Genomic DNA, 26,421 nt, shown 5'->3' with positions numbered 1-26,421 from the left:
CGCCACTTGTGGATAGAGGCTACCACATTAGAAAGCATAGCCTTAGAATCATTCAATCTTGGGAGAGATGCTAATGGGCAATTCACAATCCCACCTGATCAGGCAATTACCCAGCGAGGTAGGTGTGGGGGATAGCAGTGAGCACATAAGAACAGCTTGTGTCTGTGGTATACAAGTGCCCACGAAGCTGACCAGGAAAATCCCTAGGATGCCAGAGTAGCAGGCAGCATTTCTAGGAACTAGGGCCATCCCACACTGATTCCCCTACCCTTTCCCCTTCATCCGTCTTAGAATGATGAAAAAAACAGCAGACTGTGAACTACCGCCATCACTCCAACACGACATCTCTGGCCCCGGTCACGGTATAAAACCCACAGAGGTGTCCTGTCCTGGGCTTCCCTTCCCCGTACCATCCTGTCCTCACCCGTTCCCGGAGCAGCGAGATGCAGAAGTCCACCTCCTTCTGCCGCAGGGCCTGAAGCTGGGCGGTGCCATGGTGGTCGACAATGAGGCGGAGGTATGTGTAAACCGTCATGGCAATGAGGATGCTGCTCTTTAACACCCACTCCCTGCAGGGAGGGAAGACAATGGCAGCTGCATGCTGTCTGCACCTGTCCACCCCTCCCAATTCGCCCCATACGTGGCTCCAGGATCTTAGAAATGTCTGATGATTAGCACTAGAAGTAGGTTCTTTGATTCCTTGACTGCTCGTTCATACTGTCATTATCTAGAACTATCAATTGGCAAAGGTGGGGACAACATCCTACTAGTCTACCAGGTGTCCAATACAGATAAATGCTGATGAAAGCCATTTCTCTCTACCATGTAACTACCTAGATCCCAATAAAATAATTTTGTTTGTTGACTCACTCCCTCAAACATTTACTGAGTGTCTCTCATGTGCCAAGCATGTGTAAGGTACTAGGGACAGAGATAAGCCATAGCTTCTACCCAACTCAGATATGGGGAAACATTTGTAAGTCTCCCTAAGTCGGTGGGCCTCTGGGGATAACTAAGACCCTTTGAGAACCCTGGAGGTTTCAGAATACACTGTTTGAGTCCTTCCATCATGTTCCATTAACCACCACCATGCCACAAACCCTTCCCTGGCGCGAGCTCTTCTCTCTCTCTCTCTCTCTCTCTCTCTCTCTCTCTCTCTCTCTCTCCCTCCCTCCCTCCCTCCCTCCCTCCACTGATTCCATTCCCAAATGAGTCACCTGCCCTAAATCACAAGCTGAAAAGGAGAACTTCATTTTGGACAGCAAAGCCCATTTTCCTAGGAGTTTTAGACTTTCTCTGGGGAAAAGAAGGTAATGAAAGAATTGTGTGCTCTAAAAGGGGTAGGAAGACGCAATGGGGAGATTCCAAAAACTCCAATGCTGTCTCAAAGTGCCAAATCGGGGAGCTGTCTTCTCCAAGCAACTAGTTTGTAACGCTTGGCACCCCTGCTGGAAGGAGAGAACCAGAGGAAGACAGGGAGTTTAATTAATCCAACCAGGCAACATCCTGATTCCGGAAAAGTGCTACAGCCACCTAATTAAGGGACTCTGGCCTTTTCCTTGCACAGAATGAAAGCAGCAGCCAAGGACACTGGGGAGGGTGCCTCTCCCTGTCTGCTACCTTTTAACTCCACAGCCTAGAAACACTTGGGAGGGAGGGAGAGAGGGAGGGAGGGAGGGAGGGAGGGAAGGAGGGAAGGAGGGAGGGAGGGAGGGAGGGAGGGGAAGGGTGTGGAAGAGGACACCACACCAAAGATTATGTTTTGGAGAACAGAAAGGGTAGGACACTTATCTGACACTTGTATACTGAGACTGCACTCTAATTGCCTAAATGAGGGAAACTGAGTTATTTTTGTGTTTTTTTAATATGGGTAGTTTCTTTATAACTCTGCTGTCCTTTATTTTTTTAAATATGTATTTTTAATGATTTCAGAGAGAAGGGAGAGGGAGAGGGAGGGATAAAAACATCAATGATGAAAGAGAATCATTGACTGGCTGCCTCCTGCATAGCCCTATTGCGGATGAGCCCACAACCCAGCATGTGCCCTTGACCGAAATCAAACCTGGGACCCTTCAGTCCGCCGGCCGACGCTCTATCCACTGAGCCAAACCAGCTAGGGCAGAAACTGAGCTTTAAGGTATGGAAATGGGAGGTATCTTGCATTGGGAACAAAATGAGAAAAACTACTTTTTAGGAAAGTTGCTAACAGGAGGGATAAATGTATCTGTCCAGAAAGAGAAAGAAAGGGAGTCCCTCTGGCGAGGACACAGACATTCTGCAAAGACACCTAAGAGAAGCAGAGGCCTGGTCAGAAACGGCGAGGACCTCGTGTGCTGCGCCGATGGTACCGATGATGATGATGGAGGCAGCGACCTGGCACAGCTGTGGGTGCACGTCTGTGCCCAGGGCACTAGGGGGCACTGCACAGCTGGCCTGGCACAGCGCTCAAGCTTGGGCAGAGCATAGAACACAGCCCTCCCTTTCAGACGTGTGAGTGAGGGAGGAGGTCCACGGATACTAGGAAATAGGAAATATGGGTACTACTAGCCCTCTCAATTATTTGACTACTATGGTGTCCTCACCCTGAAACAGACACTGAAATCAAGCAGGACTGAGGCCACAGGACCCAGAGGAAGGCCTCAGCCATGGAATAGCCCGCATAATATTTCTGGTCCTTTACTTGATGGGGAAGGGAAAGAATCAGTGAGAAAACACAATATGCCCCCCGTTATGCCCGCTCTACCACTCGAGCCTCCAAGCCCTTGATGCAAACTTTAGCGGGTCTCGATGATCTCCTCACTCCCCCTCTCCCATGCTGCTTCAACAACAACAACAACAAGAGTGTGGGTTGGATGGAAAGTTTTGGAAGAGAGAAAAGGGGTACCTGCCAGGCCTGGGTATTTGGCTGGCCCCATTCTGCTGAGCTCATTCTCCCCCCCTCCCCACAAAGATAAACATTCCAAGGAGGTCTGGGTCAAAAATAAACCCTTATCAGATGAAACTAGTTTTTCCTGGGCTCTGAGATATTTCAGCAAAGACCTCCTTTCCCAATCCTTCATCCCTTTGGGCATATCATGGCATTAATTCCTTCGCTTGCCACCAATGGAATTGCTTCTCCCTCCCCTGCCTTAGTCTCTCTAACCCAAGGTGTTGGGGGTCACCTAACAGTCTTCATACACTCCTTTCATCCCATTTCCCACACTTGAAACCAACAAGGCCATTTCTGGCTCTCTCCCCACCCTTCATGGTAGACTCTACCTCTGCTCCGTCAGGATATCCAGAACACTTTCTGCCAACCAGATGTTTTTTGCTGTAATATCCCCACCTAATCAAAAGGGAGAAGAGAGAATCAGAATGATTCTAATTAGCTACTCACATACACAATACATTGCGTCACCCGTCCCACTGGTCCATCCCTAACTGTTATCCATCACTGATGTTCTGAGTCTTGGGAAACTGCCTTTTGTTCTGTCAGGCTTTAAAGTTTCCTCCTTTACCTCCAGAGAGAAGGGAAGGGAAGGTTCTAGATTTTTCCAGAAACTAGAGCTGCAACTTTTCCAAAGATTAGCGTTTGGAGTGGGAATACTTTGACCCTTGAAAAGGAATGTCTGGGAAGGACACCATGGTTGGAAAGAAAGGAAGACATCTCAGAGCGGGCCTGAGAGGTGCCGGGGGCTGGGGACAGGAGCAGCCAGAATGTGTACGTCCCACATCCCGTGTCAGGCTCATGACGGGCCAAAGGTTTCTTGTTTCCCGGTATCAGTGTGCAGGGCTTGCTAAGGAGCTTCTTGGGGCAGAATTAACATGCAGGAGCGCCAGACCAAAGTCTAAGGATGAGAAGTGAGGACTGACAGTGCCTGACAGGGAAGGAAGTGCAGGAGCGTGGATAAAACACCCTGCACAACGCTGTGTCTTGCCCCAGGACCCAATTTAAAAATCCAATGTTCACACAGTCACACATCACATAAATTAAGGTTTACAGACATCAAAACAGGAGCGTCAGTGTTACCTAACATCCTAAAGGAAGAAACAAAGAGCCAACGGGCAACGGTGAGGGAGGGGCAGGCTCATTTTTACACAAACACATGCGATCTTGCAGCAGCGGCACGGGCAGGCCTCTTGGATATTCAGTGGCTCAGACAGATGTCACCAATGCCAACAAGATAACAGAACCTAAATGTCAGGGTCTGTTCGGTGACATGGTTTGTCCCTCAAACTGGCCCTAATCAGATGTCATAATTATTAGGGAGCAAGTACACAGAACATGGGGGTGGAGCCAAGGAAGATGTCTGCTTCTGAAAGCATAATGTGATGGGAACAAATTATTGGCCCTCACTTCTCTCCTCATTCCTTCCAGATCCTTTCAGATCCAATACCCCATAAACCCCAGTATGCATTTCACTGATTATTGATGAGACTGAGCACCTTCTCATGTCTACTGACTATTGGCTTGCCTGGCTAAAATAGGTCAACTATTCTATGTCAGGCCTGAGTTTGGCAGGAAGAAAAATGAGGCAAGACTTATTGATTCAAAAGGCGCCCCCTGATTTTTCAATTTCTTCTTCAACATATGTGGCCAGAAGACGCCTTTCTCAGAAGGAGAGTCTAAATGACCCAGAAACGGAGTCCCTGAGGCACGCAATCACTCTCCATTGCCTGGTGCAGTCTCTGGGCTCCTCTCCTTTCTTCTTTACGCTCTTGCCATCAAACTCACCAGCAATCTGCTTCATGAATGTCATGCATACACCATCAGCTCCCAGAACCCCACTCTTCACTAGTTCCCGTACCAACCACACCAACTAAAGGAGAAAGGAAAAAACAGATGAAGAGAAGGGCCTATGAATTTGAGAAACGGGCTCATCCAATAACATTTCAACTTAGGTGTACAAAGGTGGGGGTATGTTACGCCCGATTCCTCCTCTGTTCAGTCTTTGAGCTGCATCTCTTTTCTTTCTGGCCTTACCTGAGTTCGGCAGGTGTCCTGCAACTTCAAGTACTTCTCCATAAGTATCTGGTTGATTTTATTCAAGACGATATTCATGCCGTCACGAGTCACCAGAGCCAAGTCCCGGTAACACTGAGAAGAGAGTTTTGTAAGCAGCCAGCAAGCTGAGGATCCACTCCTGACCCCACCCACAGGGGGCCCCCTGGCCTGTTCAACTTAACACCAATATGAGTAGCAATGAAGGACTTTCCACTCTGCATGCTAACCTAACCCTTGCTCCGTCACATGGAGTGGGATGGGGGTGGGGGCAGACTGAGCTATTCTCTAATAAAGCAGAAAAGCCTGCTAAGAAAAGCTCCCTGTCCCCCCACCTCCCTTCTTAGAAAATGTCACACTGTTTGATGCCACACGCTGAGCAAAACCAGGTGGAGGCCATCTGCTTTTCATCTGCCAGTAAAAGGTCACCACAGAATGGGTTTGGTTGAACAGGCCAGAAAGGATCACAAAGAAGTTTTTAAGCCTGTACTGACCCAGCCAGAAGAAGCAAAGGGATAGGAGTATTAAAGGAAGAGGATCCAGGGACCTGGGCCCCAGAAAGAAAGGGCGAAACTAAACTGAATTTCTTCAACTCCATGTCTTCCTTTTTTCTGGGTTGCCCTTGGCTTTTGCCAAGTATTGAAAAAGGAGGGGTCCTTATGCATACCCACCCCTGGGGGTGGGGGAGGGCATTCCAATTTCCTCTGAGAGTTCTTGCTTCCCTTCCCCCTAGAGCTTTTCTCACCCGGTCTCTCTGGAGACCAGACTCCTGGAGGAATACCTTAGGGGACCTCATTAGCGACCTTCTTGGCCTGCTGAGTTCTCTGCTGCCAGGGTCTGAGCACAAAGGGTAAAATTAGGTAGGCAGCTTTCCACGACCTTGGAAGGCTGGCATCAACCATAATAGCAATTATAACAGCAATTATAATGCATTGGCATTATGTGCCAAGTTGTATCATATATATATTATTGCATCTGAATTATATAACAACCCTTTGAAATAGTACTATTTATTATCTCTGTGTTTACGGGTGAGAAAACAGGCATAGAGAGGTTAAAATAATTTGACCCATGTAACATAAGAGATAAGAGGAAGAACCAGGATTCAAGTCTGGACAGTCCAATTGTAGAATCCATGCTCTTAACCACCCCTGTACCACTGTTAGAAATCACTAAAAGAAGAGGCTGCTGGGATGGAAATAAGAATGGACGGTGGTTCTGAGACTGCTGGGTTTTTAAACTCTTTCATCCTAAGTAGTGAAAAGAGGAGTACTCAAGACCAGCTGCTCCCTGGCCTTGGAGTGACTGGGGACTCCTAAGAGATTAGCTACTGTCGCTTCCTCTTGTCTCTAGTGTCCTTAAGTCAAACTAATTAATAGAATGAAAATATCAACACTTAGGGAATCCCACATATGCTGCGAACGTCTCATACCCAAAGGAAACCTTGATTATTCTCTGGCTCCATCTGAGGTGAAGGCAGGGAGATCAAACGTATAAGCAAGGGAACAAGGAAGAGATAAAAGGATCCAGTGAACTACTGCCAACGTGAGGTCAGTAAATGTTGGTGGTATAGCCTGGAGCCTCCCCCAGAGATGTGAGCCACAGAATGCAGAGAGGATGAGGGAGGCAGAAGAAAACCAGAGAAGAGCCCTCCTGTCTATTCTAACGAAAGCAGAAATGTAGAACAAACCCAGAACAGGGAAGGAAGAGTCTCTGAGGAGACACAGGGTCAGATGAAGGAAGCAGATACTGTCTGCCTAATTCCATGCTCCAGCCGGGACCTTAACCACCACCACTGCTAGTCACACATGGCAGCTGGGTACCAGGAGTATCATCTTTCTGATGCTGCCAGTTTTCTCACCAACCTCTGTACCAGTTTGCTGACTGGCTTGGAAAACAAATAGAGGGGGAGAGGGAGGACTCAGCAGGCAACAGAGAAGAGAAGGAGAGTCTCAAGAGAAAGGAAAGGTGACAGGATGGTGCTGTGGTCGTACATCTGTCCTGGGTCTGTCGAGGCAGATATTCCATCCAGCCCCAGCCCTCACAGCCCCCAACTTCCTGGAGCTGTCTGCTTAGGGAACTGTATCTAGACCAAGAACTGCCAGGGCCGGAGTCCTTGACCCCTTGGTGAAGACAGATCTTGGCATTGATGTTAGACCCCTCTTTGTATCTACTGACTACCAGCGCCTACATGGAAGGCAAGGCCTCTCCTTTAGCCTCTCTTCTCACCAGAGTCCTTCAGCCAGGCCTGCTCCCAGCTATTCAGTTCAGACATCAAATAGGAAATAAATAAAGTCAAAGAATATAAACATTCCTAAGAGTTGCCAAGAGAGCAGACGTAAATCAAGAAGGTACATCTGGAACAAAATCCACCCCCTGCAGATTCTACTCTCCACCAATACCTGATCTGTTTTCTCTTCAACTGAGTTCTCTGGTTCAATCCACCCACTTAGAAGTCCTAGAGCGCTGGCCCTAACTCTGAACCTGCCTGCCAGCACTGGCACAGGCTCCTCACCTCACGCTCCCAGAGCAAATTTCTCATGTGTTCAAGACTTAGTTTCTACTACCGCCTTCTCCATTATCCCCTGTGAAGATGCAGGAACAACGGAATCCCCAATCCATCCTTAGGTTTCTGTTCCAGAGACAGAATTAACCCAAATAAACCCTTAGAAAACACTCCCCTTGTTTTAAGTTAAAGCCTGAAACAATGCATTAGGATCAGTTCTCATCAGTAACTCCCACCTAAAACTTCTGCAGGACAGAAGGATTTCACAACATAATCGACCTTTTAGGGAGAAGGATCAAAGCACAATGGGGGATACGTCACGAACTCTTCCACCATAATCTGACCTGGCTCAAGGACTCTGAATGAGTCACTGACGGTGCCTCACTTGCCTAAAACTGTATCCTTCTATTTCCCCATCTTTACCCACTTTGTCTGAAGAGGCCTGACCTGGGGTCTGTCCTCATAGGAAGCTCCCAGGTAAAGGATTTATTTAGAAACCTTTAGCATGTGAACATAATCCTGATGTAGCTGGCAACCAGCAGTGAGACCCAAGGCGAGGGCCTGGGCCACCCCAGAGGGCGATTGTAGGGCACAAAGACGACAAGGTACTCTTGTCCCTTGCTGGGTCCGGATGGCCAAATTCACAACATAATAAGCTTTCATACCGCAGAGTCCTGAGGCCTCTCACTGCCAGGACAGACAAAGAACTAGAAATACTCCACACACCCTGCTCCCTTGACTAATGTTTACTAATATACCCTCACTGATTCAGAGCCCATCTGAAACAAATGAAAAAACAGCAGGCCCAGCTGGTGTGGCTCAGTGGTTGAGCCGCTGACCTATGAACTAGGAGGTCACGGTTCAATTCCTGGTCAGAGCACATGTCCGGGTTTCAGGCTCAATCCCCAGGGTGAGGTGTGCAGGAGGCAGCCAATCAATGATTCTCTGTCATCATTGATGTTTCTATCTCTCTCTCTCCCTTCCTCTCTGAAATCAATAAAAAAATCTTTAAAAAACAAAGAAACAACAACAACAAAAAAAACAGTGGGCAAAATGACTTTGCATTAAGATGATTAAATGATATTTTAATTATATTTATGAAACCCACACAAGAAAAAATTAAACCTCAACCCAATCCCTACACACCCAACTTTGCCAATAATTTCTTTAAAATAGAAGGGCTGCCTGGCCGGGTTGTTCAGTTGTTTAGTGTCATCACTATATGCCAAGGTTGTGGGTTCAGTCCCCAGGAAGAACACATACAATAATCAACCAATGAATGCATAAATAAGTGGAACAACAAATCAATGTTTCCCTCTGTGTTTGTTTCTCTCCCTTCCCCCCTCTCTAATATTAATCAATCAATACATCTACACTAATAAAAGAGAAAAATGGTAATTGGTGTACGGCGCTACCCTTTTCATTGGCTAATCAGGGCTATATGCAAATTAACTGCCAACTAAGATGGTGGCTAATTTGCATATGTAGGCACAATGCAAGGAGGCGAAAGGGAAAGCAGGAAGAAGCCCCCTGCCACTGACAGTGATTGGAAACCCAGGGGGGAGCTAAGAGGCCGCCTTTGCCCTGCCCCCCAGCCATGATTGGAGAATCAGGCACCTTTGCCGCCCTGGCCAGTGATAGCAGGAAGTAGCGGTGGAGCCAGCGATGGGAGCTGGGCACGGTCGAAGCTGGCAGTCCCGGGAGCTAGGGGTCCCTTGCCTGGGCCTAAAGCGGAGCCCACAATCGCGGGCCGCTGCAGCTGCGGGTCCCCGCTGCCCGAGCCGGACGCCTCAGCCAGAGGCGTCCTGCAGGGGCAGGGGCGGAGCCCACGCGATCGCGGCGCCCCCCGCTGCCACTGCGGTCCCTGCTGCCCGGGCGGGAAGCCTAGGCCAGAGGCGTTAGGCCTGGGCAGGGGCGGAGCCTGCAACCGCGGGGCGGGGGGGGGGGAGGGAGCAGGGGCAGAGCGGGAGATCGCGGGGAGCTGGGAGTCCCCTGTCCAGGCCTAATGCCTTGGCCAGAGGCGTTAGGCCTGGGCAGGGGCAGAGCCTGCAACCGCGGGGAGCTGGGGGTCCCCTGCCCAGGCCTAATGCCTCGACCAGAGGTGTTAGGCCTGGGCAGGGGCAGAGCGGGAGATCGCGGGGAGCTGGGGGTTCCCTGCCCAGGCCTAATGCCTCTGCCGGAGGCCTCAGGCCTGGTCAAGGGGCCAATCCGGTGATTAGTAATCGGAGGGTGATGAGGGTCAACTCCTCTGGCCGAGGCATCAGGCCTGGGCGGGGGGCTGGGGGTCCCCTGCCCAGGCCTGATGCCTGGGCCAGAGGCATCAGGCCTGGGTGGGGGGCGGAGCCGGGGATTGGAGGAATATGATGGTCCCCTTGCCCAGGCCTGAAGCCTGGGTCAGAGGCGTCAGGCTTGGGCGGGGGGTGGAGCAAGCGATCAGAGGGAGATGGGGGTCCCCTGCTCAGGCATGATTCCTGGGCCAAAGGCCTCAGGCCTGGGCGGGGGTCAGAGCCAGTGATCGGGGGGAGATGGGGGTCCCCTGTCCAAGCCTGACACCTCTGGCGGAGGCGTCAGGCCTGGGCAAGGGGCCAATCAGGCGATCGGAGGGTGATAGGGGTCTACGCCTCTGGCCAAGGCATCAGGCCTGGGCAAGGGGCAGAGCCAGCAATCAGAGGGATCTGGGGGTCCCCTGCCCAGGCCTGACGCCTGGGCCAGAGGCATCAGGCCTGGGCTGGGGGCAGAACCAGTGATGGGGGAAATGAGGGTCCCCTGCCCAGGCCTGACACCTCTGTCAGAGGTGTCAGGCCTGGGCAAGGGGCCAATCCTGCTATTGGAGGGTGATGGGGGTCAACGCCTGAGGGCTCCCAGTATGTGAGAGGGGACAGGCTGGGCTGAGGGACCCCCCCCCCCCCACACACACACACCCAGTGCACGAATTTCGTGCACCGGGCCCCTAGTAATATAATAAAATAAAATAGAGGGGCTAGACTTGATCGTATCAATCACTGTTTAACACCACCAACTTGGCAATATTCATTTGTTTCCAAGGATCTTAATGACGAATTCAGTATGAAAATGAAATGCCAATTTAACTCAACAAGGTCCCAGCCCAGAAATGGCCTATGAAACCAAGGACTTGTGAATACTTGCTGCCCCACCCTCCCAACAAGCATACCAGACCCTCCTCCAGCTGGCACCAGAAGAGTACAAATACACCTGGTTGCCATGTCCATAAATTCTTCTCCTGAGGTTAATTCAAGCAGCTATGCCAGGGGACCTGGCATCCTGTCTTTGGCCCTAGGGATGATTTTTCTTTGGTTCTCCTTGAACAAACAATAATGTCTCTGATATCAAGTTAACTTATAGATAAACAGGGAGCAGTTTAGGGAGAGGGACAAAGCCACCAACCTCATATGGCTTTTTCGAAGGATAAATGAGAACCTGTCTGGATACAGCCTAACACAACACTGGGCACAGGGCACGTTTGCCTTTTTCCACACTCCCCTTGCTCAGGGAAGGGCCGGTGAGAATATTAAATTCTCCCACTCTAAGTTTTTCTCTGTTAGCAGCATAGAGTTAATGCCCGATATCAGACATAAACTTCTAAACCAACATGCCAAGACACAAAGGACACAGAATTGCTGGAAAGGGGAAATGGGAAGAGGTGAAAGACAGAATTCTGCTCCTTTATTATAGAAAGAACAGAATCCAAAGAGAGCATCCTGTCCAGTCCCTCGCCTCAAGGATGGATCCCACATAAACCATTCCACATGAAGAAAGCTCTGTGAAAACCCCAGACCAGTTTTCATATAGTATTCCTCAGGAAGTCTAATTCTAGTTAGTCCATCACATTATTACTGTGTCAATCACCTAACATCCAGCTATCTAACTTAAATCCTACCTGCTGCAACCTTAAGCCTGCTTTCTGTTCACCTGCCAGTGATAGAACCTGAAAACTACAGATTATGCGCCTCTGGGGAAGAACTCTCCTGGGTACAGTTGTTCTATTCTCTAGATTACACCCCAAGTCTTTTAGCCTTGAGTAGTAAACCTAAAATGTGAAGCCTTTTATATGCTTTTCACTCTCACAACTGCCTTTTAGCTTCAGAATCTAGAGACAGAGAAGGGACTTTAGTCAGAGAATGACAAATTTATGGAGCGTAAAAAACTATATTTAGAGACCGAGGTGGCCCAGCTCTGCTCACAGTGTCTGGCACTATGCCACGAAGCCATATCCATGTTCCACTGTATTCTCAGATCGTATCTGAGGAGGGTCTGTGGATCCAGAGCAGGGCATCTTACCTTCTGGGCTTGAGAAGGTTCAGTGAGGACAAGGGTAAAGAGACCCAGGCAGATTTCCTCATGTTGCGGGGGGCCTTTGCATACCTAGGATCAGAGGAAGAAAAAACAATAGTTGTCACTCACAGGAGAAAAGTTCTCGAGCACAGTTTCTCCCAGAAAACTTGGGACTCCTAGGCAACCTGCCAAGGAGAATCATCAACTCCTAAATCTGAGGATTCCTTCTCCTAACAGTGATGGGGCATCTGTTCTAGGGGAGAGGTGGAGGGAAAGGATAGATCTTATTGCTTTTCTCCAAGGCTTGATGCAGACCAGGGGCAGAAAATTAAGTGTTTAAAATGGAAAAAAAAACAAATCCTCCTCCACTACCCAGACCTTAACAGCCTTCAGCAGAGCAGGAGCTGCAAACAGTCATGGAGTAACACAAATCATTGAACCTCTGACATTTGTAAGGTAAACACATAATTACAATCAAAAAAATAATAACAAAATAAATATAAGTCGGTAATACTTACAGGGCATTCACTATGTACCATTTTTTCTAAGTCCTTCATATGTACTATTTATAATATTTTTTCAACGCCACAGATTAGAACATGTGAAAGATCACATGTGAAAGAATGGTTTACAAAGAAAAAAAGTCACTATGGAACTATGAGTTATTATTTAAAGTTGTTATTTAAAGATGCCTAAGGGCCCAGTGTGGCTCAGTGGTTGAGCATCAACCTATGAACCAGGAGGTCACAGTTCCTTCTGAGCCAGGGCACAAACCTGGGTTGCTGGCTTGATCCCCAGTAGGGGGTGTGCAGGAGGCAGCCAATCAATCATGCTCTGTCAACATTGATGTTTCTTTCTCTCCCTCTCCCTTCCTCTCTGAAATCAATTAAATAAATAAATATATATATATATATATATATATATATATATATATATATATATATTTTAAAAGATGCCTAAGGCTCCAAGAAATGAACTCGCACAAGTAAGAAAGAGGAGTTGGAAGCCTGGTTTGGGGAGCCAAGACACTGACTTCAGTTCCCTAATTCCCACCACTTAAGCCTTTCCATCTTTCTGGTCATGTCTCAGGGCTTTCAAATACGCAGCAGTGGACAAGGGGAGAGAGCATTATACTCACGTAGGCGTTGAGGGCATCGTTGGCCTCTCTCTCTGAGACACCAGTAGTCATCGATGTCACAATGCTCATACATCTTTCCAATCTCTGTGAACGAGGAAAATGAACAGTGAAATACTTCTGGCCCAAACACGTTTTAGAAATTCCAACATCATTATGTCTCTAGAGCTAACTACCATCACTATGGGTATAATCAGCAAAATCCAGAATGTGGAAAACATGACACGTGACCTGATTTCTTTCACACGTAAACTGCAAGGAAAAAGTCCGGCCTGGGTGGCTCAGTAGGCTGGAGCAAAAAAATGTGGCAGGTTTGATTCCTAGTCAGAGTGCACATACCTAGGTTGCAGGTTTGATCCCGTTGGGGCACATACGGGAGGCAACTGATCAATGTTTCTCTCTCTCTAAAAATCATTAATAACAGGCCTAGCCAGTTTGGTTCAGTGGATAGAGCATTTAACTGCAGACTGAAAGATTCCAGGTTCGATTCCAGTCACCAGGTTGTGGCTCAATCCCCAGTAGGGGGCGTGCAGGAGGCAGCAAATCAATGATTCTCATCATTGATGTTTCTATCTCTTTCTTCCTCTCCCTTTCTCTCTGAAATAAAATTATATTTAAAAAAAGAAAATTAAAAATAAATAAGTAAATAAAAATCATTGAAAACAAATCCTTGGGTGAGGATTAAAAATAGAACACTTTGCCCTAACCGGTTTGGCTCAATGGATAGAGCATCGGCCTGTGAACTAAAGGGTCCCAGGTTCAATTCGGGTCAAGGGCATGTACCTTGGTTGAGGGCACATCCCCAGTAGGGGGTGTGCAGGAGGGAGCTGATCGGATGTTTCTCTCTTATCAATGTTTCTAACTCTCTATCCCTCTCCCTTCCTCTCTGTAAAAAATCAATAAAATAGCCCTGACCAGTTTGGCTCAGTGGCTAGAGGTCATCACAAAACATCTTGTTGAGAACGGGTTGTACTGCAGCATTGTGAGGAGCCAACAAATAAGGACAATGGGAAAGAGGCCTGAAGACAATCCTCCTTTGACAGCCAACCCTAAGAGTATAGGGCGGCACAGGGTAGAACTGAGTGTTAGGCAAGGAGCTCCCACAGCCACAAAACTTCAATCTAAAATAGGCCCAAAGCCACTCAGGTTTGAAGGTATTATAACTTCACTCTCCATCACCAGGCCTGTCCCTCAAATTAGGTCAGATCACTGTGTTCAGCCTTAATCAACAGCACCTGGGTGCTTGTGACAAGGAGCTGTGAGAGCACATGAAAGCGGAGCGTGACTCTCGCAACCCACCTCACCCACAAGCTCTGAGATTCATCACCACCTCGTCTAGCTCCTGCGTGAGGGGAGGAAGGAAAACCTTCGGGTTGGATTTTCTCTTCTGAAATCGTACCCCTCCAGCCAAGGTAGTCATCAATGACCGCAGCATCTCACCTACAGGCAGGTCCAGCGGGTAGGTCCAAACTATTTTTGCTGACAGCTCTGGGGGGGACTGTTCACCCAGCAGTGGTCGGCAAACTGCGGCCCCTTGAGTGCGGCTCTTCCACAAAATGCCACGTGCGCCCGCACGTACAGTGCAACTGAAACTTCGTGGCCACACTCAAGGGGCCAAAGAGCCGCATGTGGCTCGCGAGCTGCAGTTTGCCGACCACTGGCCTAGGGTAACAAGCAGAATCAAAGTGGAGCAAGATGAGACACAAGCAGCAGCACAGCATCCTAGAATTCTAGATATTGCTTCCTCCTCAAAGGAAAAATCTGCTGGATCAGCAGAGATGCAAGTCAAAGAGCAGCAGCAAGCTAATACGCAAACTGACAAGCAGAGCCCCACCACCCCTCGCTAGCCTTGGGCTAACCTGGGGTGAATGACTTATCCTCTCTAAACCCGGGGTTGCTCACCTGAAAATAGAAACAGAGCCTGTATTGTGAGGATACCTGAGGATTCAACGAGACAGCATACATACTGTGAAAGCACCTAGCACACAGCCTCAGCTGAATTAGAGTCATTCCCTTCGCGAGGAAGCTCAGCAGCTGCACAACTAAATCTACGAGGACCAGACTGACCCCCGCCACGATGGCTAATGGCTCATCCTTAAAGATTCCTGACAACGGAGTCCTGCTGCTATAGAACATGGGTTAAGTCCCTAGCCAGACTGAAAAGCCTCCTCTCCTACTTCCCTTCGGTAAACCTTTGCCTTCTAGGAGAGAAGGAAAAAGCTCAGGGGAGAGGGGAGGAAGACTACCTGATGGACCTTGCACCGAGATCCTACAGCGAAGACAGATACGCAGCCCTACAGCCGTGAAGGAACAGAGGCCTTGGCTGAAGCAGGTTTCTCTAGGCCCCTCCTCCATATTCTAAACTCCACTCAGAGGCCTGAGGCAATGCTCTGAGTCACTGCCCAGTCCAGAAGGAAAGTGGCCTCTTGGAAAGTAAGGATGTACGAAGTGGGAGAGTCCAGAATTTAGATGTGTGGATAACAGCAGTGAGAAAAGAAACGTGAGGGCCAGTCCTTCCAGGCAACCGAAGTATAAAAGATGCTACTCTTTCCGAACTACGGAAATTACTTTTCCAAACACGGATGGGAGAACTAATTACAAATCATTCAGGGTGACAGAAGGACCACACTGCCTCAAAGAGGACTACAGGAGGCCAAATCTCTACAATCAAGTAGCAGTACCCCCTCTTTCCCCCCTCACCCCTCCCGCCCCCCAGTCTCTAGAGGCCCTTAGCAAAGATGCAATCATACATGCAGTTGCCAACAGCTGGCAGAACAGCTCTGTTCAGAGCAAGCCCTCCACGACAGCACCTCAGAGAGCTGAGTAATTATTTACCACTTCTAGGAGCTTCTGAATTAATTTTTCTAGTTCTAAGAGTACCTGAACATGGTTTCCATGATAGCAGCAGTAGGTGGAGGATGGGCAGAGGGGGTGGGAGGTGGCCTTTCAGTTTTCCAGTATATACCTGAAGCTGGAGACTGAAGTCAGAAGGATCCCTCTAGCCTCTCAGTTTCCCCTCCCTCAGCCAGGTGAATGTACAGTCTGGTAACAAATGTAAATTAAATACGACCCCCTTATGGAAGTCAGTGGCCTTGAAGGACTAAATTCTACCACCTTCAGAAAAAGAGGATATGATCCAACCTGAAAAATCCCAAGGACCTGCATTATTGAACAAGCCGGGTTTCCAAGTACTCCACAACCAAGGGTCATGTATCTGAGAAATGAGGATTTAATCCTATCAGACCTGAGGCCCTGAACTTAACTGTCCCCTATACCTGGGCTCCTGAGCATTAAAGAGAAAAAACCAGCATGATATAGGAAAATGTTAGTTACATGCAAACAAGTGGCTGGAATAAGATGGAACTTGGAGACATTGTAGAAAATAGGTCTACCTTTCATCTACCTTTCATCTAGCACCAATATTCCACCTTTGTGTGGAAATTACCGAAAAATCGGTACAGCGGTCTGGTAGGGTTAAGGGGGGAAAACAATCAGAGATGACTCAAAGTCCATTCCCTAGAGATTCCTCACAGACAAGATAAGGATCATTCCTCGGAGAAAGCCTGGGAGGGACATACCTCTAACCAAAGGCAGCCCTGAGACCTGCCCATAGCTTCAGGGGAAGTTGTGACTTGTTTGGGCCACAGCTCCTGCTTTCAGCCTGACTTCCAAGTGGACAGGGTCCTTCTCCGCAGAGAAATGACCGGGGGGCTGAGAACGTTTATGAGACTAGGAGCTCCATGTTCTAAATGCTTCCAATCTGTGGCACTATTTTTATCTCATTCCCAAAAGGGGACAGGGATCGGCAAGAATTCCCTCTTCAAAGAGAGGAACAGGGCCAAGGAGAAGAAAGGATGCAATGCTCCCTGGGGTAGCAGAGTCCCAGTCCCGGCCTGGAATGCTCCCCACCAGTGCTTCATACCGCAGACCCTAAAGGGCCCTTCCTCATCATGCCCCGTCTCTTCACTCCCATAACCAGTGGTTTTGTTAACCTCCCTACGGTAAGTTAACTCAGTCTTTAGATGGTAAGCTCTGGAAAGCAGACCTTGGGTCTCCCTCATTCTCTTTCCTATCAGACTCAGCACTCTAAGCACCTACAGTCAGGAAGCTGTGTTCCCAGGCAATCGGTAGGCCTGTGTGAGAAGATAACCAAACGAGAACAAGCAGAGACCAGCCAGTCTCCATGAGGTTGTGATAACTTCTGAGTGCAAACATCTGTGGGGAGACCCTGAGGAAGAAGCCAGTAAGTCTTGCCCTTGGAGACACTCTGGTCTAATGGGAACCATATACATGGGGTCAAAAACAGAGTGGCAAGAAAAAGAAAAAGAAAAAAAGAGCAAGATGAATTGCAAAAAATAACAACAAAACAACAACAGAGTGGCAAGGCTTGCTGGAAAATTCAAATGCAAAGGACAAAGGGCAAAGAAAGGGGGAGCCCAAGACGTGCTGGAAACATCTACACCACGAAGGATTTCAGAAAAAAAGAGACCCTTCCTCCCCCTTCTCCCTGGAAGCAGCTGAAAGTTCACTTTCAGACAGACCAAAAAAAGCAAGAAAATAAACGCTTCCTCTCCTTTGTGTTTCCCTCCTGCCATTCCACTTCTTTACTAGTAAACACGTCACTGCTCAGACAGGATGCGGATTCTGTGGCACAGATTAGAGCCGAGGCAGGATGGCTCTAACAATCATGGTGGTAAAAATAAACAGATTTTCATCCAACTTTGGGGGACTTCTCCCTTCCACTCAAACTGGTGGAGGGATCAAAGGCAGTCGGTTATTTTCTCTCTACAATTCCAGAGCTCCAGAACTACCACAAAGGGCTCAATAAATACTTTGTCAATGACAGTGGCCACTTCTAAAAAAAAAGTGGGTAATTCAAACTGCCAAACAATCCTGGAGTCATTATCTGCTGCATTTGGGAATACATTACTCTTAGAAGCACTGTGTATGTTCCTAGTTATATCTACTTTACCTGATAAAAATAACAGGAGAAAACAAACTCTGATTTTCCTAAAAGCACAAAGAATTATGGGGGCGATGCATGATAGGAAGCCGATCTGTGAGGAGACATTTGCTGGTGGATAATCCTCAAAGTTGCTATCCAGCACCTCTTGATTCACAAAATTCATTGCTGTATATAAATTCCACCACCTGAACCTGAACCAACATTCCTCCAAATCTAAATTCTGAATTCCACCTCTCTGCCTGCCCACCCACTAATATTTGATAAAGGGCAGTGACAGTTAAAAGCAGGGAAATGGCCAGTGAAGAGCCAGTGTCTAACTTACTCATCCTGTCCCTGGATAACCACGTTGAATGCATTAGATCTTAAGGACAGTTCAACAGTCATTTCCCAGTTCTGGGTCTCATATTCCTAAGTATGTCTCTTGGTCTGTGACGGTGGAAAGAGATGCATGAGCCAATCTGGGTGGGCAGGGGCAGGGGCAGAGGAACAAGTGGGGAAAGGGAGGAGAGGTGTACTATCCCTAAGCTAAAATCCCCCTTACACTCCACTCCATCACCTCACTCCACCCACTTCCTTGGCATCTTTCCCTGTGCCATCTGGTTCTGAAGGTGTCCCCTCACCCCACTGCCGCAGAGAATGCCAACTAAACACTACCACGTTTGCTTAAGTTGTCACTCACTCCAAATGCCCAGTTAAGGGAGCATTTGAGATCTTGCTCCCCGTATATGCCATCAATTTGGCTCAAGTGAACTGTTACAAAAACTCACAAATAAATAAATAAAGACATGCCCAGTTAACATCAACTGGCCGTTAACTGTGCCTACATGAAGCCAATACTGTCTAACATAAGGGTTCAAGATCTGCTGCAAGTTCCTATGGGCCCCCGGACACGTACACACACACACACACACACATTACTTCTCAACATACGACCTAAGTCTGAAACAGGGCAACTATTAAGAATAGCTGTGGCCTGTTATGTGGAAAGGAATGTCAAAAAAATAAAATAAAAAATCGGTAGATCTGGACGCTGTCTCCCTTCCTCATCAACACCCCCTCCCCACCCATTTTCACACGAGTGGCTTCTGTTGCTATGACAACCTGTCCAGGAAGTTGGCCCACACTTCTTCCTTCAGGAACAGGAAGTGTGGAACAGTGTGTTGCCTTGGAAAAAACTGGCAGGCCTCCTCCCCCACCCCCACCCCACATCCGCTCCGGTGTCCCTCCTCAGCCCCGTTCCTCAGCTCCCTTCCCCTCCCCCCACACCTACCTCCTCTAACTCATCCTTGGCATCCAAACTGGTGGAAAGGAGCAGCCTCCCCCCTCCTGGGGCTCCTGCTCCCGCTCCTCCTCCACCTCCCGCTGCTCCTGCAGCAGCAGCTGCTGCTGCGCCCTTGCCCTTCTGTAACTCCATGGCTGCAGCCCGGAGGCGGGAAGAGGCCAGGGAGGGGATGGCTGGGGGGTCCTAGCAACGAGGACCTCTGGGTTGCCCGGGACCGGGGGCGAAGGGACTCGTGGGGAGGGGAGGGAAAGGGTCCCTGTCCTCTCCACGCCTCCCTCCTCTGCGGAAGGCCGCTCTGCAGGAGGCCAAGGCGGGCGGCCCTCTGGGTCCTGCCGTGGAGGGGCAGCGCCGGGGAAGAGCCGTTAACTCTGCTGAAGTCAGGGGCTGCGCCCCTAGGGGGGGAGGACAGGCTTCCGGCCCCGAGGAAGTGGGGATAAGCCCCTTCTGGCTCTGACCCTGAGAGAGGTAGGGGAACCCTAAGTTTCTGCCTCAGGAGCTGGGTGCAAGAGCAGTCCTGCCCCGCAGTGGGGGGGGTCGGGGGGGAGGCAAGCTCCTGGCTGGCGCCCCCAGGGTTAGAGAGCGAGGCTCCTTTGGATCCGTCCCCGGGGGGTGAGGGTGAGGCAATAAGCGCTACAGGAAGGCACCGAGGGCCAGCTTCTCCCTACACCACACAGAGGCGGCCATGGTGGAAGGGCGGGGGGTGGGAAGGCGGAGGGGACAGCGGGGGAGGGGAGGAATCGTGGAGGCCCGCGCCGGAAGTGAGCAGTCGCGGTCCTCGGCCTCCGCCAATTGCGGCTTCAGCGGTGACTCAGAGTCTCGGAGCGGTGGGCGGAGGACAGCGGCCGGCCTTTTCCCAGCTGCCAATGATATTAAGAAGAGCGACCGTCCTGATGGACAACGAGAACACCCAATCGCAGCCCTCATTTGCTCTTGGAGGGCGGGGTGGCCGACTTCCGGAGGCTGGCAGCGCAAGGTGATCAGGAAGGAGCGAGGCTGCGCTTGCGCGCACTGATGCGCATGCGCAGCGCGGGCCTCCGCCCTCCTTAACTCCCTTAACCCGCCTTTCCTCTCTCGGTCCGGAGCTTGGGGGAAGGTACGGGAACTGGGAGACTGCGGTTGACTTTGGGAAACCCCAATTGTAGCTACAATTGGCAGCGAGGGAGCGGAGCTGTCACCCTAAGCAGTCCCGGAGCAAATGCCTCCAGATGCCATGGAGCCAGCTCCCCGAGCTGAGAATGCATCACACAAGCAAGTGTATGCAAGCATTCGCGCAAGTGCAGTTAGCCAGATGGTGCCAGAAAAAAGTGCATAGAGCCACTTGTGCAAATCACAGTCGTGCCAGCACTAGATCTCGCAAAATTTTACTAAATGACAGAACCATTTCCTTCAATTTATTTTAATCCTCACCCAGGACATGCTTTTATTGATTTTAGGAAGGGAGAGAGAGAGGACATCCATGTGAGAGTGAACCATGGATGGATTGCCCTCTGCAGGCACCCCAACCAGGCTTGAACCCTCAACCCAGGCATGTGCCCCGACAGGGAACGGAACCGGACCCCTGACCTTTCAGTTTACCAATCAATTGATTTTTTTTTAAATAGCCTTAAAAGCAAAGAAACAAAAATAGAATAGACACACTAAGTATATATATTATGTCGTTTCATGTATATGAAGTTCTAGAATACTGAAAGTTATGGCAATAGAAGTAAGAATAATGGTTAGCTCCGAGGGGTGAGGGTTGGGGGAGGTATTGCTTGAGAAGGGACATTAAGGAGACTTAGAGGTGCTGGGAACAATCACATCTTTATTTGGGACTGCGTGGTTTATTTGGGTGACTGCATATGTTTTTTGTTTGTTTCCCCCCAAAATATATGGAACACTTCATGAATTTGCACAGGAGCCATGCTACTCTTCTCGGTGTCATTCCAATTTTAGTATATGTGTTGCTGAAGCGAGCACTGCATACATGAGTTAAAATTTGTTGAGTTGTTCATTTTACTATATGTTTTACCTCACTTTTTAAAAATGGAACAAATAAAACTAAACTGAGCCATCACCTGTCATCTGTCAAGTTGGCAAAAATGGCAACATTTGAAAACAGTCGTCAAAGTTTTAGGGAATTAGTTACCCTCATGCATTGCTGGTGGGTGTGCAGGTTGGTAAACCCTATAAAGGAGTACTTTAGAATGGATATAAAAACTACAAATATGTATACCCTCTGACTGGGCAATCCCACTCCTAGGAGTTTATCTTGCAGGTATTCTGCATGGGACAGACATGACATGAGGTGTAGGTATGAGATTAAACATGATAGCATTGTATACAATAGCAAGAGTTTGAAAACAGGTAAATGTCCACCAGCTAGGTTAATAGATTATGGTATATGCACAAAATTAATAAGATGCAGCTGCAAAAGGAATAAGGAAGCTCTTTCTAAATAGATATGGAAAGCAAGATATTAAGTGAACTAAGATGCTACACTTTGTATAAGAAAGGGGAAGACAAATATATATTTCTTTATTATTATTATTTTAAAATAGATTTTTATTCATTTCAGAGAGGAAGGGAGAGGGAGATAGATAGAAACATCAATGATGAAAGAGAATTATTGATCGGCTGCTTCCTGCATGTCCCTACTGGGAATCCAGCCTGCAACCCCAGACATGTGCCCTTGACCGGAATCGAACCTGGGACCCTTGAGTCTGCAGGCCGATGCTCTATCCACTGAGCCAAACTGGCTAGGGCTCTCTCTCATTATTGATATTTTATCTCTCTCCTTCTCCCTTCTTCTCTGAAATCAATAAAAATATTTTTTAATGTTAATAAATATTTCCATGGTAGAATTTTAGGTGTCTTTAATTTCTTCTCTGTGCCTCTTTATTATATAAGTGTGTATCATTCTAGAAAACAAAGACATTAGTCTTCCTCTTTTTAAAAAAATATGTTTTTACTTATTTTAGTGAGAGAGGAAGGGACAGGGAGAGAGATATAGGAACATTGGTTGGCTGGTTGGCTGCCCCCCACTGGGGATCAAGCCCACACCCAGGGAATGTGACCTAGGTGGGGATTGAACCAGCAACCTCCTGGTGCAAGGGACGACGCTCAACCAACTGAGCCACACCAGCTGGGTGATATTAGTCTTTTAAAAAAATCTCTATTAGAGCCCTAGCTGGGTTGGCTCAGTGGATAGAGCATCCACCTGCGGACTGAAGGATCCTAGGTTCGATTCCAGTCAAGGGCACATGCCTGGGTTGTGGGCTCAATCCCCAGTAGGGGAGCCTGCAGGAGGCAGCCAATCAATGATTCTCTCTCATCATTGATGTTTCTATCTCTCCCTCTCTCTCTCTGAAATCAATAAAAACATGTTATTTAAAAAAAGTCTCTATGGGCGGGGGGGAGGGCAATGGGGAAAACAAAAAGGGGGACATATGTAATACTTTCAACAATATTTATAAAAAAATAACAAAAGTCTCTATTAGATATATTTACTACTGTACAAATGAATTTAGTTCATTCTGAGCTTCATAATTTCTATGAAAACTCAGTTCCAACATCAGCAAAACAAAGACACACCTTTCTTAGATGGCAGTTGAAGCGGCAAGCCCCCTTGTCCATAAACAAAAGGATTCCTTCAAAAGGAATTCTAATGATTGAAATCTCTCCATCTTCTTATGTCAGGAAGAATATTCTAGTTACAGCTATTCAAAAATAGATTGGTTTGAGTTCCAAGTTCCTGAAAGTTTTCCAATAGAACATGGAAGAATTCACAGATATTTTAAGAAAGATGTTGGGCCTGGATAGGCAGCTGGACTGCACAACTTCTACTTTCTCTTCTAAGATTTTTAGATCTTACCAGTACCTCTCACTGAGGGCTCTAATTGTGTGCTGCGTTTCACTTCCTGCTCTTCTGTGGACAGCAGGGACTTCTTACATGTAGCATCATGGTTTGCATGATGTGGACTCAATAAACAAGCAAACACTTATCTAGTTCTCACCACTTGCCAGTCAGCATCCTAAGCTTGCATTGGGGAGAATTAACTCTGTAATCTTCAAAGCGACCCTACGAGATAGGTCTTCAGATCATTCCCGTGTTTCAGAGCAGAACGCTGAGACTTAGCAGAGTTGAGAAATTTGCCCAAGATTACATGGATTATGAGGGGCAAAGCTGGGATTTGAATCCAGGCAGGCTGTCTCCATAGTTAGCCTCTTCTTATCCAACATCATACTGCCTCTCACTTCAGAGATGTTTGAAATTGCTCTAATTCCAAACGCTGAGATCTATGCGGTATTCTACCCTGCTGGGAGTTTTGTGGGCTGACCTGATCATGGGACATATCAGCAGGCAAAGTATGCCGTGTGCAGTCCACATTTGTTTTTTGTTGTTGTTTTGTTTTAAATTAGCTTTATTGTTGAAAGTATTACAGATGTCCCCTATTTCCACCCACTGACCCCCTCCACCCTGCATCTGTCTCCCCTCCCCCTCCCCCTGCACTATTGTCTGTGTCCATGGATTATGATTATAGGGATACAAGTTCTTTGGTTAATCTCTTCCACCCCTCTCCTCCTGAAGTCTACATTTGAAAGCCAAAAGCAGAGAATAATAGTGAGATAGTTGCATCAAGTTCACGCGTTTAACAGATGTACTTGATTATGGAATCTTTGCGATGGAAAGGTTCTTAAAGGACAACCAGCCCAGCCACTCACTCAATGATGCAATGCATGTAATAGGGAACTGAGTGGGTGGGATTTTTCCTCCCTGGACCCCCTCACTAAAAGCGACAGATAAGCGACCTGGGCTTAGCACCAAGGTCAAACGTGTTCCTGCCCACCGCCTCTTGTCTTCCTTGGTCTCCTCCTCCTCCTCAGCATCTTTTCCTCTGCTTGATGCATCACCAAATTCATCAGCATCCTAACTCCTTCATCTTGGTGGTAAACACCTCGCCTGTAACCCTGCTTGCCTTCCAACTCAATGAGATTAAGTCTTCCTGGACAGCATTAGGTATTTTTTTATGGTTAATTTATTTGTTTTTATATTTTTACAGCTCCTGCAATTTAATTAAAAATGACTTTCAGGCTGCAAAACTGGCCTCTGCTGCTAATTAGATTCCATGGATCTGTCCAGAAAGGTAGAAATCATTTTTTTAATAAACATATATTTTTAAAGTATTACTTGCCCTGGCTGGAGTGGCTCTGTTGGTTGAGCATCGTCCCTTGCTGCAAAAGGTCGCCAGTTTGATTCCTGGTCAGGGCACATGCCCGACTAGGGTTGGATGGTCAGTCCCGGTGCCTACAAGAGGCAACTGATCAATGTTTCTCTTTCAATCGATATTACTCTCTCATGTCTCTCATGTCTCCCTTCCTCTTGCTCTCAAATCAATAAAAAACACATTTTTTAAAAGTTTAAAAAATTGTTACTTAATGTACTGCTATGATATATTACCCAAGCTCTTGGACATAGAGAAGGAGGGGGTGGGGAAGAGGGTATTTGTCTTGTCAACTCTCCTTTTTCCCAGGCCCTGGTCTGGTGCAGAGCTGGTTGGGCTAGGGTTCCCTTTGCACACAGTCTTCCGTGGGCCCTCCTACCCACAGCTGGACTTCAGCTGGGCCCTCCTACCCCAAGCTGCACGGCCTGCGGGGCCCCCCCCCCCCAGGGTGTCACGTGGACAGATGAGCTAACGTATGTGAAAGCCTTTGTCAACTCCAAGGCACAATTGAATGCCAAGGATTACTGTTGTTGTTCTTATTGTACTCCAGGGAAACCCTGTTGCCCACTCGGCCCTCCCAGCCCTACTCTGCGGGCCAGCCGGGGAAACTGCCAGGCCAGACTGCCCCTCCCCTGTGGGCGGCGGTTCCTGGCACAGATCTGCCTCCCGGACTTGGAGGAGAGACGCTCTCTAACGTCGGACCCCCCACCTCTCGGTAATGGCTTTCCCAGTTCTTCCTGGCTTCAGGGACCTTCCTCCGGAAGGAAATCTTCTCGGTCGCAGTGAAAGTTCCCGAGCTGCAGAGATCATCCACTCCCAGGGCCTCTCCTGACGCCCACCCAGGCCCTCCCTCCAGCGTCAGCAGCAGAGCCAGGCTACCCCGGAAGGATCTGACGGGCAATTTCCTAGAATTGTCTTCCCGGAGTTCCTCAGTCATTGGGCTCCCCGCTCCCCTCCCCAAAGCCCAGTCTCTTTAGATACCCAGCCCCCATGCCCAACATCTCAGGCCCTAGTTCTCCTTGGCAGATCCACTCTGCTCTGGGGTTGTCTACTACCCTTGGGAGGGGCGACTGGGGCAGGAGAGACGAGATGGTCACCAGGGCCCATAGGAAGTTGAGTATGCTGTGGTTACCAGGGCAACCATCCTTCGGTTAGGCCTTCCAGCAGAGGGTGAGGACTTGACCATGCAAGCTGCCTCTCCCAATAAATCAAAGCTGACTGAAGCCCAAAAGGGTGGGTAGGGAGCACAGAACATTAAGGTCACTGGACAAGGTCACATCCCAGACCACCACTTGTGTATCGGGGAGCACTGCCCTGAAGGCAGACCTCCAAGCTGCCCACCCCTACTTCCAGGTCCCACTGGGTGTGGGCTCCAGGAAGAGGCTTGGGGAGGGGAGGTGGGAGGAAGGGCCTGTCTGCACTTGATGGATGGTACTGAAGAAATGTCTGGCACTTTCTTTCCCCTTGGGGGAGGTGAAGCTGTAGCCACCTCTCCCCCCTCATCTGCATTCCTGCCTGCCTGCCTCTCAGGAAGGGGGTGGGGTGAGCTGCTGGAGCTGGGACAAGGAGGGCCCTTAGCCCAGCGGAGAGTCATTTTGCAAACTATCAGTCACAGCTGTCTACACTGGCATGGGAATGGAGAGACATGCGGACAATCCCGAAACCTCAATGGAATTAAAAAGGGATCCATATGTTCCCACCCCATCCCTTTTTCTGTGCTCCCAGGCCTCCTGGGGCAAAAGATGTGAGAGCTCTCCATTCAGTCCTCACTCCTTTTCCTGCTTCTGATTTTCATGCTCCTACTAGTACATGTTTTGCCTTATGGACTGTGTTATTTGCGCTGAGTGTGAAAAAGCAATGTGTGTGTGTGTGTGTGTGTGTGTGTGTGAGAGAGAGAGAGAGAGAGAGAGAGAGAGAGAGAGAGAGAGAGAGAAACTGCTGGTATTTTAGCATAAATCAAGGCAGTAGCACCAAACTAGTCACTGAAATCGTCATTTTCACCTATTGCCAGTTAAAAAACAAACAGTTTCTCCCTCTCTCTCTTCTTTTTTGTT

General features: G+C 48.5%; 1 protein-coding gene across 1 annotated transcript in view; it reads right to left on the bottom strand.

Annotated features, from left to right (window-relative positions):
• INTS3 (integrator complex subunit 3) overlaps nt 1-19,295 on the bottom strand; it is a gene marked incomplete at its 5' end in the record, with an annotated part of 37,860 nt that extends 18,565 nt beyond the window's left edge. Inside the window, 7 exons of the mRNA XM_081111866.1 lie at nt 425-569; nt 3,259-3,325; nt 4,715-4,799; nt 4,964-5,077; nt 11,787-11,870; nt 12,919-13,002; nt 19,152-19,295. Coding sequence (XP_080967992.1) covers nt 425-569; nt 3,259-3,325; nt 4,715-4,799; nt 4,964-5,077; nt 11,787-11,870; nt 12,919-13,002; nt 19,152-19,295 — 723 coding nt within the window. The remainder of the gene's footprint in view (nt 1-424; nt 570-3,258; nt 3,326-4,714; nt 4,800-4,963; nt 5,078-11,786; nt 11,871-12,918; nt 13,003-19,151) is intronic.
• Between the last annotated feature and the right edge of the window lie 7,126 nt (nt 19,296-26,421).

The sequence above is a fragment of the Myotis nattereri genome, assembly GCF_964212035.1.
Source record: "Myotis nattereri genome assembly, chromosome: 18".
Taxonomy (NCBI): domain Eukaryota; kingdom Metazoa; phylum Chordata; class Mammalia; order Chiroptera; family Vespertilionidae; genus Myotis; species Myotis nattereri.
The sequence above is the reverse complement of the archived record's forward strand: the minus strand, read 5'-3'. Positions and strand labels throughout refer to the sequence as shown.